Source organism: Pteronotus mesoamericanus, unplaced genomic scaffold (assembly GCF_021234165.1).
Source record: "Pteronotus mesoamericanus isolate MK-2021 breed Mesoamerican mustached bat unplaced genomic scaffold, CSHL_Meso_final scaffold_21, whole genome shotgun sequence".
Taxonomy (NCBI): Eukaryota; Metazoa; Chordata; class Mammalia; order Chiroptera; family Mormoopidae; genus Pteronotus; species Pteronotus mesoamericanus.
Window position 1 is genome coordinate 4,046,476 of NW_026555310.1, and position 12,597 is coordinate 4,059,072.

At 37.5% G+C, this 12,597-nt stretch overlaps 1 protein-coding gene and 1 pseudogene across 1 annotated transcript in view; both read right to left on the reverse strand.

The window, feature by feature from the left end:
- Nucleotides 1-3,010: 3,010 nt before the first annotated feature.
- Nucleotides 3,011-12,597, reverse strand: part of TMPRSS12 (transmembrane serine protease 12) — a 28,703-nt gene continuing 19,116 nt past the window's right edge. The window contains exons 4-5 of the mRNA XM_054591508.1: nt 5,385-5,527; nt 3,011-3,262 (exon numbers count right to left, since the gene is read on the reverse strand). Of these exons, the coding sequence (XP_054447483.1) occupies nt 3,011-3,262; nt 5,385-5,527 (395 nt within the window). The remainder of the gene's footprint in view (nt 3,263-5,384; nt 5,528-12,597) is intronic.
- Nucleotides 8,055-10,919, reverse strand: LOC129085059 (ubiquitin-60S ribosomal protein L40-like; annotated as a pseudogene).

The following is a 12,597-nucleotide window of genomic DNA, read 5'->3' on the forward strand; positions in this document are numbered from 1 at the left end:
TTGTTTCATCATTCTGTTCTGGTTGAATATTTATCTCTTCCTTCTGCTTCAAATCGTTGATTTGAGTCCCAGTTTCCTTCCCTTTACTGTTGATTCCCAGTCTATTTTTCTTTATTTCACTTTGTGTAGCCTTTGCCTTTTCCTACATTTTGTGACCATACTCAACCGATCCAGTGAACATCCAGATTACCAGTGTTTTGAACTGTGCATCTGATAGGTTGGCTCTCTGTTGATTGCTTAGTTCTATTTTTGGAACTTTGATCTGTTCTTTTCATTTTTCATATTTCTTTGTCTCAGCACACCTGTTATGTTGAAAGGGACAGAGCCTTAGTTATTCACCAGAGCAGGGCAACCCAGGTCACTGAGTTGTGACGCTGTCTGTGGAGGAGGTGTCCGAGGGGAAACAATGCCACTTGCTGGGCTCTTTGCCAGCTTTCAGCCACTTTCCCTGCTACCCACAAACAAATTAGGCCCTTTTAGTGCTGATTCTCAGGTGGGTAGGTTTGCGTACATTCTAGGACCCTGTGGGTCTCTCCAATACACTCTCCTGTGAGGCTGGGAGTTTCTCTTCTTGCTGCAACCCCCACAGGTTTTTACCTTCAGAGGTTTTGAGACTTTCTTTTCCTGCACTGGAAAACTGGATTGCATGATCTGTCTCACTCCTTGCTGTTCCTTACGCTTTATCTGCACACAAATGTGGGACCACTTGATATGCCAGCTGCCGCCTCAGCTGCCTGGTCTTCCAGCTGTAGCCTTGCCGCTCATTCCTCTCCACCCTGGCTGCCCATCTCCGCCCCTCCTACTGGTCTGAATGAGTGTTTCTTAACTTCTTGGTTGTCGGACTTCCATACAGTTCGATTTTCTGGCAGTTCTGTGTTTTTTCGTTTGTTATTTTTTATTTTTAAATTTGTTGTTGTCCTTCTTTTGTCTGTGTGAGGAGGCAAAGTGTATCTACCTACACCTCTATCTTGACTGGAAGACTTAATATTTATTTATTTACTTACTTACTTACTTATTTTTAATGCTCTTGCTGTGCTCGATGAGTTCTTAGAGCATCCTGGTCACCAGTGTTTTGAACTCTGCATTTGATAGGTTGGATAACTCCGTTTCGTTTAGTTCTTTTCCTGGGGTTTTGTTCTGTTTTTTTCATTTTGACCATATTTCTTTGTTTTCTCAACTTTTCAGCCTTCCTGTGTTTGTTTCTGTGTATTAGGTAGAGCTGCTTTGACTCCCTGTCTTAGTAGCGTGGCCTATTGTAGAAAAGGGGCCCGTAAGTTGTGTGGAGTAGAACCTTAGTTAATCACCAGGGTGCGGCAACCCACTTCCCTGCTCTGTGGCTCTGTGGGGTAAGAGGGCTCAGAGAGGGAACAGTGCCATTGCCTGGCTTCTGGAGGTTTGCCCGGCCCTTGCCCTGTGTCCAGTCACTTCCCTTACTCCCTGTATGCTACTGATGCCCTTTCAGCTGTTGCCCTGGTGCTGAATCCAGACAGGGTAGGTGTGCGTAAGTTCTAAGTCCATGCAGGCCCTTTAAGTGGAATCTCCTGAAAAATCCAGCAGTTTTTCCACCACCCCAACCCCCACTGGTTTTTATAGCCATAAGTTATGGGGATTTATCTTCCTGGCGCTGGAATCCTGGGCAGTGGAGTCTGGCCTGGGGCTGGTTCCTCTGCTCCCCAGGTATCCCTCTTGATTTTGATCCAACACCTGTGAATGCGGGACTACCCATTCTACTATCTCTCCGCCTATCTCCACGTCTCTGCCCCTCCTCCCTGTCTGGATGAAAGTGGATTCTTTAAATCCTTGGTTATTGGACTTCCATACAGCTCCATTTTCTGTTGGTTTTGGGTGTTATTTGTTTTGAGGTCTTGTAATTTTTTCTGTAGTTGTGCAAGGAGGAGAAATATGTTTATGTATGCCTCCATCTTGACTGGAAGTCCCAGCCTCATCATATTACACATTTCAAAATAAAAAGTAAATTCTTTGGGTGTGCCTGCACCACAGTTCTTTCTTGACATAGGAAAGGAAGAATTAAAATTAATTAGTTTTAATTAGAATTTAAATAACAGGTACTTGTCCAAATATTTTTTGAGAATCAGATGATAATTCAAAAAATAACATACAAATGCTTTTAAATAGAATACAATCTAACTTTATATCTTTTAATTTATTTATTATCCTCACCCAAGGGCATGCTTGTTGATTTTACAGAGAGGGGAAGGCAGGGAGAGAGGGAGAGAAGCACTGAAGTGAGAGAGAAATATCGATTGGTCGTCTCTCATATTAGCCCTGACCAGGGACTGAACCCACAACCTAGCCATGTGCCCTGACCGGGAATCGAACTGGCAACATTTTGGTTTATGGGCTGCTACTCCAACGAACTGAGTCACATTGGCCAGGGCCTCTTTTTTTAATTTTGTGTGTTTATTTCAGCCAAACTGACGACTATTGCCAGGAAACAAAATCTCAACAGATTGAGAAAATGCTCCTAAAATCTAACTTTAAAAGGAAAGAGTCTTGATTAAATTTGATTAACAAAAGAACAACTTCCATTTTTTTCTCTGTTGAAGTGTATTTTATTGATTATGCTGTTACTGTTGTCCCAATTTTTCCCCTTTGCCCCCCTCTACCCAGTATCACCCTTCCCTCCAGCAGTCCCCCCACTTAGTTCATGTCTATGGGTTGTGAGTGTAAGAACAACTTCCACTTTAATTACAAACTCTTTATTATTTGGCATGTGCATACGTAAAGCATATGTATTTAAACTGAATATTTTACACAAGCTCTAGGAAAGTATTGATTATAAAGTAAAGCAATAAAAATACATCAAGGATGCATGTGATTCAGTGCCAAATTTACAATCACATACCTCAAATATCAGTCTTTTATTCCCGCAAAAGTGTTCACATGTGAACTCAAAAGTGGGCAATAACTTGCCCAAAGAATAAATTATTTTCATTATGTAGAACATGGAAAGGGACATGATGAAAAACAAAGATTCTTCAGAATTTTTTTATGGAGTTGCTAGTAAGATAACAGAACATAAGGCGATGAGGACATGTCCGAGTAGAATATTTATATTAAATATGCCTTTATTGATTGCCTTGTTGAGGTGGCCTGTCAGCCATGTTTTGTAGAAGAATGGCCCACTATAGACACCAGGAAAATTTTTTCGACCACAGCCATATCCGTAACTGGTAATTCCCGTTACAAAAAATCGTTTATGTTCTGGAAAGTAGCACATTAATGGTCCACCACTATCACCCTATAAAAAAGTCCCAGAATAGTGTTAGTTACTTTTAATAGTCTATATAATAGTAAAGTTGGAATAAATTAGTCACTAAACATACATTTGTATAAATATGCATTTTCAATATATTTCTGAGTTATTAAGGTAATGGATTTTCAGTTTTACATTCCATCGCAAACAGGAATTCAGTTACATTCAGTCTGGCCTGGTATTTAGAGGAACAGTATAGCTGGTGGACAAACTTACCATCTGCACAGTTTTGAACCAGGATACTATAAATGAAATTGTTTGGAATCTTTAGTACAGTGTTCAGGAGAAATATAATTTGGGATGTGTGCAAATATTGTAAACATTGTTTATTAGAGTACTTCTGTTGCTAAATGTGGTTTGTGAAAGGTATAACTTTTACGTAAAGGAGTCTTTTAGGTGCGTGTGGTTTGCTAGGTAGAGGAGAGGAGTAAACTGAATCTTGAAAGAAATGGCATCTTTCTAAGGGTCGACATTGGCTGGTGCAGGATATTAGGAATAAGTGGGTAATCCTCTTAACAGTATTATAAATGGCAAATCTCCATGGTAGTTTATACCAGACTGTCAATGTAGCAACCAAAACGCTATTACCAAGGATATTAATCACTCAAAACAATAAGGACTCTGAACTAACGGTCACAGTGCCTTCAAGTTAAAGCCTGTTTCTAAGATGTTCTCAAATTCTCTCTATATGGTAGGCCTTCAATGATTATTATTTTTTTTTGACAATGAGAATGTTCTGCTTATGAATGCAGTTCAGTTAGATTGGATTCTTTGCTATTTTATTCAGCAAGGTTTTTAAGGAAAAGGACACAGGAAAGATAAACTCTGGATTTCTGGAAATCAGAATGAGCAGGAAAAGATCAGAGCATGAGGTACTGCTTTGGAGTGAGGTGCTGATGGATTGAGAAGCCCTGAAGAAAAGAGGAATAAAAAAAGATTCAAAACAAAAAATATATAAACTGGATTTCATAAAAAAATCCAAACTTTTGTGCTACAAACAATAACATCAGGGAAGTGAAAAGACAGTGCACAGAATGGGAGAAAATTGTAGCCATAATTTATAAAGAATGCTTATGACTCCGTAATAAAAAAGATAACTCGATTTTTAAATGGGCAAAGGATCTGAAGAGACATTTCTCCAAAGAAGATATACAAATGGCTAATAGACACACCAAATGTGCTCAACATTAGCAGTCATTAGGGCAATGCAAATTAAAACCACAATGAGATGACACTTCACACAAGGACAGCTGTAATAAAGAACACAGACAATAAATGCTGACAGGATGTGGAGAAACTAGAGCCCTCATACACAACTGGTGAGAACGTAAAATGGCACAGCCGCTTTGGAAATACAATGGGGCAGTTCTTCAAAATGTTAAACATTGACTCAGCAATTCCACCCCTGGGTGACATTTCTAAGTGAAAAACATACCGACACATAAAAACATATATACAAATGTTTACAGCAACATTATTCATAATAGCTAAAAAGTGGAAATAACTCAAATATCCATCAACTAATGAACGCATATGTAAAATGTGATGTATTCATACAATGGTATATTACTTGGCAGTAAAATAAATATTGATACATGTGACAATGTGGATGAGCCTTGAAAACACGCTAAGTGAAAGAAATCAGTCATGAAAGACCACATATGGAAGGATAACATTCATATGAAATTTCCAGAATAGGCAAATCTATAAAGATTAGTGGTTGCCTAAGGCTGGGGGTGGGTGGGAGGAGAATGGGGAGCGATTGTAACAGGTAGAGGTTTCTTTGTGGGGTGATGAAAATGTTCTAAAATTAGATTATGGTGATAGTTGCGTTACTCTGTAAATATGCTAAAACCCCATTGAATTGTACACGTTACATGGGTGAATTGTGTATATGTAAATTATGTCCCAATGAAGGTGGTAATGAAAAAAGAGGAAGAAAGATTTAATGCAAATCAGGAAAGCAAGAAGATTTGGATTGTTGGCATAGTTAAAAATGAGAAAAAATAATTTAGTACTTTTAGACTTGATAATTAGGACTTCACCAGAAAAATGATTAAAGGCCTTGTTCAAGTTCCCTCTTGCTTCAGAAAATATTTGGTCTTACCCTGCAAGTATCAAAAACTCCATCTTCATCACCTGCACAAAACGAAGTTATGGGAATTATAGACCCATAACTCATCTCAGAATTACAAATGTTTCGAGAAATATAATGCACTTCTGCTTCCTTTAACATACTTGTAGCACTACCTGTTAACAAAAAAATACAATAAGTTATTTGGGAGAGCAGATATTTTGACAGTGATATATTAAATGTTGATGTTGAATAGGTTTTCTTTCCAAAGTGACTGATTCAACAATTATGCAAAATTGTATCCATATATGTGTGTATGTATACCTAGGAAGATTGTGAAAGAACATTCACCAAAATGTTGATAGCAGTAATCTCTAGATAGTAGGAATTTTAGGTGATTTTTGCTGTCTTTATACTCTTGAAGGTCTCACAATAGGAGCTATCAATTTTACAAAATAAAGATATTGTCAAGGACTAAAGAGGTATAGTCTGAGGTCAATCTTTCTTATGTTGTAAGTTGTGAATAATTTTATTTAATTTTATAATGAGATGCTAAATCTCAAAGGAGGGTACACAGAAAAATAAAACACATTTTAATCTATGTACTCCCATAATTTCGCTGCTAATTCCTGAACATAAAGTGGTTCCTTGATACAGAAAAAGAAAAAAAGAAAAATGCAAGGCAACACTTCAGGAACTATTAAAGGACAGATTATGGCAAGAGTTATCCATAGAAAAGCTCCTATCAGCCAGTCTCAGAGATGCAGCTGTCACATGCGGTGGCTGAATATTTTGTGTGGCTCACATACTGCTCCCACTTTTCTAGTAACAGACATTATGCCCTCGACTGCTGGTGGGCAGATGAGCCAACTGTTCCATTCACAGAATTCCATTCTCCTGGTGACACTGATTGGTTTAGACACGACTACATTTGGTATCACTGTAACCAACTGGAATATTTCTCCAGCATTTTTTAAACCAGGGCTGCCACAGAAGAACTTTTCACCCTAGTTCCAGCCTTTTGAGGACAGGAGGCCTGAGAAAATAAAATCAACATACAGAGAGAAGAGGAATAGGAAATAGAAATAAAGTAGATGACAGAGGCATTCAGATTCTGGGATCAAGGCTTCCTAGAGGCCAACCATTTTTCTGCCATTTACTTGCAAATAATTAATTTACAGAAATACTGGCTGCATATAAAAGAATATATGTAATGTAAGTTATAGAGTTTAATAATGAAATGAACACCTGGGAATCCACCACCCAATTTATGAACCTGAACAATACTAAAACCAATGCGCTATTGGTACAGCGATACTCAAAAAAACAGAAAATTTCAAAGTGAATAGAAGAGGGAGGCCAAAAACACATGTCTGGGTTTTCTATTCTGTTCCACAGGTCACTTAGAATTTTCTTGCACAAATGTAACACTAATTATACTCTAGCTTCAGAATAAACTTTGATTTTTGGATGGCAATTCCCTCCAACATATTTTTCTTCCATAGGATTGTCCTGGCTATTCCTGGGTCTTTTAGAATGAACTTTTTAATTGTCTCAAAAGTCATACTAGGGTTTATTATTCCCTGGGGTATTTTTTTCCAGTTTTGCAGATAGAATTGACATCTTTATGATATCTTCCTATTCAAGCATAAAGTATACCATTCCATTTAATTAGGTATTCTTAATGTCTTTTTAAAATGTTTTCAGGTTTTTTTCTATATAAGGCCTGTAATCTTTTGTTATATTTGTTTTTAGCTACCTAATCATTTTGGTTTTACTGTACATGTTAATGAATGTTAACTTTTCCAACATTTTATTATGAAAAATTTCAAACCTAAAGCAAAGATAAAAAATTTCTCAGTGAATGGTCATATGCCCACTGCCTAGGTTCTTTAATCTATAGTTGTTTTTATAACTTTTTATTTAGATATAATTTCAAAATTATAAAAAAAGAAGCAAGAATAGCACAAAGAACTGTCTAATAGCCTTTACTGAGACTCACCACTTGTTTGCTTTTTGTCACACTTGCGCTATTATTTATTTGTACTCTGTTTTTATACTTTTTTCTGAATCACCTGAGAATGGCAGATGCTGTTTTCCTATACCCTTAAATATACTTTAGTGTGCATTTGGTAAGAAAAGGGACAGTCTCTGATTAACCATCATGCATTTATCGAGATCAGGAAATTTAACACTGGTGCAATACTATTATTCAATTCACTTTAAATCTCTGTGTATTTTTGGGTTTTCCAGCTATCTTTCTGTTATTTATTTATAGTTTAATTTTATTGTTTATAGTTTAATTTCAACCACTGACCCACTTTTTGTCTATTCTGGACATTTTACATATAAATGGACTCATATAATATGTGGACTTTGTGTCTGGTCTATTTCACTTAGCATAATTCTTTGGCATGTATCAGTACTACATTTCTTTTTATGGCTGGATAACATGCCACTGTATGAATATACCAAAATTTGTGTATTCATCAGTTGATGGACATTGAGATGTTTTCATTTTTTTGCTGCTATGACTACTTTTGCTGTGAACAGCTGAGTATGGTTTTTATGTGAACATATGTTTTCGTTTCTCTTGGATATATTCCTAAGAATGAAATTGTTGAGTCATATGATAATGTGTGTTTATTTGTTTATTTTTTGCTCCAGTCAATGAAAGAGAAACTTTATTGAGGCTCCGGGGTCACGGGGTTCAGGAAGAACGCTGCCCTGCAGGCCAGAGGATGTGGAGAGACCTTATTTAACCTTCTCCTTGGGGGCGCAGTTTGTTGGCATGTCTGCATTTCTTCTGGCCGTTGACAGCGCAGGGGTGCATGCGGGTGTACCGCTGCATCAGATCATCTTGTCGCAGTTGTACTTCCGGGCGAGCTGGCAGAGGGAAGGCTCGATGATGCCACCTGTAGACGAGGCACCCAGTGCGGGGTGGACTCTTTCTGAACGTTGCAGTCTGGGAGAGTGCGGCCATCCTCCAGCCGTTCGCCCGCAAAAATCAGACGCTGCTGGTCAGGCGGAATGCCCTCCTTGTTTTGGATTTTAGCTCTGACATTCTCAGTGGCGTCACTGGGTTCAACCTCAAGGGTGGTGGTCTTGCCAGGCAGGGTCTTCATGAAGATCTGCGCCTGTGAGTGTGCTGGGGCGGTCCGGTCTCCTTTGCAGTTACCCCTAAACGTCTCAGACCACACCTCTTGCCTTTGCTCCAGCGGATAATATCTGTTCTGCCACCTCGTTGAGAAGAAAGAGCTGTATGTTTAAATTTTTGAGGAATTGCCAAACTGTATTCCAAAGCAGCTGTACCACTTTATATTCCCAGCAGCAATGTATAAGAGTTACAATTTCTTTGCATCCTTGGTAACGCTTGTTACTGTCTAAATTTTTTATTATAGCCATCATCTGGGTGTGACATCTAGTAACTTTAAAACATTTATTTATTTACTTATGTAGGTATTTATTTATTTATTTTTAGAGAGAGGCGAAGGGGTGGGGGGAGAAAGAGAGGGAGGAAAACATCAATGTGAGTGAGCAACATCCATCAATAATTGCTTCTTGTATGTACCCTGACCTGAGACTGACCCCTCAACCCAGGCATGTGCCCTGATTGGGAACTGAACTGGCGACCTTTTTGATTTGCAGTACAAAGTCCAACTAACAAAGCCCAGCCAAATGAGCCACACCAGTCAGGGCTGTTAACTATTAAAATTACATTTTCTAACCACTGATTGTGTGTAGAAATGAAATAAATTGTTATATTTGTGTTATACATTCTTTTTTAATGTACAGCCCTATCATCTGTGAATGATGGATTTTTTTTATTACCTTTCTTATTTTTTCTTAATTTTTTTTGAGGGAGGGCAAGAGAGAAAGAGAATTTGCTGTTCCATTTAATTGTGCATTCATTGATTGCTTCTTGTGTGTACCCAGACTGAGATCAAACTCACAACCCTGGCCTATTAGAACAACACTCTAAGCAACTGAGCTATCTGGCCCGGGCCCATTACCTTTCTAAGTCCTGTATCTTTGCCATCTTTATCTAGTGTCCCTGCACTTGCTAGAACCTCTACTACAATACAGAATAAAAGCGATGATAGTGGGGGAAATCGTTCCAGATTTTAAAGGAAATGTTTTTCTGTAATACAATGTTTGTTGCAGTTTGGAGGTATTTAATAGATAACCTTAATCAGGTTAAGGAAGTTTCCTTTTATGTTTAAATTGTTGTAAGTTTTTAATAGTGCTTCTTCTACATCTAAGATAATTGTTTTTTAATCCTTTAATTGGTTAATAGGGTGAATTACATTAAGGGACTGAAATCTTAAAACACCCTTGAATTCCTTAGAAAACTCAGCTTGGGCCCTGACCTGTGTGGCTCAATTGGTTGGGTGTTGTTCTGCAAAGCAAAAGGTTGCAGGTTTCATTCCTGGTCAGGTCCCCACCTGGGGGCGTGCAAGAGGCAACGGATTGATGTCTTTCTCACGCATTGACGCTTCTCTCCCTCTTCTCTCTACTTCCTCCTCTCTCTAAAAATAAGTAAAATCTTTTTAAAAAGAAAAACAAAAACAACTCATTTTGTTTATGTTAAATTCTATTCTTGATAGATTCAGTATGCTAATAATTTGCTTAGCATGTGTCTGCGTTTATAATACTGGCTTTTCTTGTACTATACTTACCTGACTTGGTCATTATACATAGTAATGATTATTGTCATGATGATTATTGTATGATTATTATTATCCTCATACCTAGAGTTGGGGCGTGTTTCTGCCTTTTGGTTTCTGTGATAATATTTATATAAGATTTATCTGTCTTCGGTAATTAAGGTAATTGTTCTGAGTTCTGATGTTTTTGATCATTTAATTACTGAGTCATCTATTTGTATTGGTTTCAGCTGAGCAGCATAGTGGTTAGCCAATATTACAAAGTGTTCACTCTGATATTTCTGGTATCCAGTGGGCACTATATATAGTTATTATAATATTAGCGACTATATTTCCTACGCTGTCCTTTGCATCCCCATGGCTGTTTTGTAACTACCAGTCTGTACTTCTTAATCCCTTCATGATTTTCACCCCGGCCCCCAATCCTGCCCCTCTTGCAACCATCAGTCTGTGTTCTGTATCTATGAGTCCGTTTCTGTTGTTTGTTCATTTGTATTGTTCTTTAAATTCCACATGTAAGTGAAATTATGTGGTACTTGTCTTTCTCTGACTGACTTATTTTACTTAGCATAATAACCTCTAAGTCTATCCATGGGCACTTGGGTTGCTCCCATAGCTTGGCTATTGTAAATAACTCTGCAGTGAATATAGGGGTGCATATATTCTTTAAAATTAGTGTTTTGGGTTCCTTTGAATGTATATCACCAAAAGTGGAATTGCTGGATCATAAGGCAGTTCCATTTTTAATTTTTTGAGGAACCTCCATACTGTTTTCCACAGTGGCCGCATTAATTTGCAACCCCACCAACAGTGCACAAGGGTTCTTTTTCTCCACATCCTCACTGTCACTTGTTGATCTTTTGATGATAGCCACTTTGACAGGTTTGAGGTGATATCTCATTGTGATTTTAATTTGCATTTCTCTGATGATTAGTGACGTTGAGCATCTTTTCATATATCTATTGGCTCTCTGTATGTCCTCTTTGGAGAAATACCTATTCAGGTTCTCTGCCCATTTTTAAGTCAGATTGTTTGCCTTCTTGGTGTTAAGTTGTATGAGTTCCTTACATATTTTGAAATAAACCCCTTATAGGATGTACCGTTGGTGAATATTTTCTCCCACTCAGTATGTTGTTTTCTCATTTTGTTGATGGTTTCCTTTGCTGTGTAAAAACTTTTTAGTTTGATGTAGTCCCATTTGTTTATCTTTTTGTTTCCCTTGCCCGAGACATATAAAAAAAAAAATTACTAAGAGCAAGATTGTCATTTAGTGCCTATGTTTTCTCTTAGGAGTTTTATGGATCCTTATTTTAAAATAAGATTTTATTTATTTATTTTTAGAGAGAGAGGAAGGGAGGTAGAAAGAGAGGGAGAAAAATCTGAGGCAAATGTGTGAGAGAAACGTCAATCAGTTGCTTCTTGTATGCCCCCAACTGGGGACCAGGCCTACAACCCAGGCATGTGCCCTAAGAATCAAACCGGTGACCCTTCACTTTGTGGGACGACTGCCCAACCAATTGAGCCCGACCAGTCAGGGCAAGTGCTTAATCCATTTTGAGTTTATTATTGTATACAGTGTAACAAAGTGGTCCAATTTCATTTTTTGCAACTATATGTCTAGTTTGCCCAACACCATTTATTGAAGAGACTACTGTCCTAAACCCATTGCACATTCTTACTTCTTTTATCATATGTTAATTGGCCACATAATAGGCATGTGTTTATTTCTGGGCTCTCTATTCTGTTCCCTTGATCTGTATGCTTTTATGCCAGTACCATGCTGTTTTGATAACTATAGTTTTGTAGTATAGTTTGATAATCAGGTAGCATGATACCTCCAACATTAGTTTTCCTTGTCCTGATTGATTTGGTTACCCAGGACCTTTCATGGTTCCATATTAATTTTAGGATTATTTATTCTTTTAAAATGCCATTGGTATTTTGATAGAGATTGCACTGAATCTGTAGATTTCTTTCGGTAGTGTGGACGTTTTAAATATGCTAGTTCTTTCTATCCATGAGCACAGTATATACTTCCATTTATTTGTATCTTCACAGTTTCTTTCTTCAATGTCTTACAATTTTCTGAGTGCAGGTCTTTTATCTCCTTGGTTAAATTTATTCCTAGGTGTTTTGTATTTTTGAGGCAAATGTAAAATGTGTTTTCTTAATTTCTCTTTCTGAGAGTTTGTTATGGGTGTATAAAATGCAACCCATTTCTGATTATTAATTTTGTATCTTGCTACTTAATTCATTTATCACTTCTAATAGATTTTTGGTGGAATCTTGGGTGTTTTCTATGTATGGTATCATGTCATCTGCAAATGAAGACAGTTTTACTTTTTACTTTCCAGTTTACATGCCTTTTCTTTATTTTTCTTGGCTAGTTTCTGTAGCTAGTACTATGTTCAATAGAAGTGGTGAAAGTGGATATCCTTTTCTTGTTCCTGATTTTAAGGAAAACACTTTTAGTTTTTTCCTGTTGAGTATGTTGTTAGCTGTGGTTTTGTCGTATGCAGTTTATTTTGTTGAGGTATATTCCTTCTGTTCTCACTTTGCTGAGTTTTTATCATAAACAG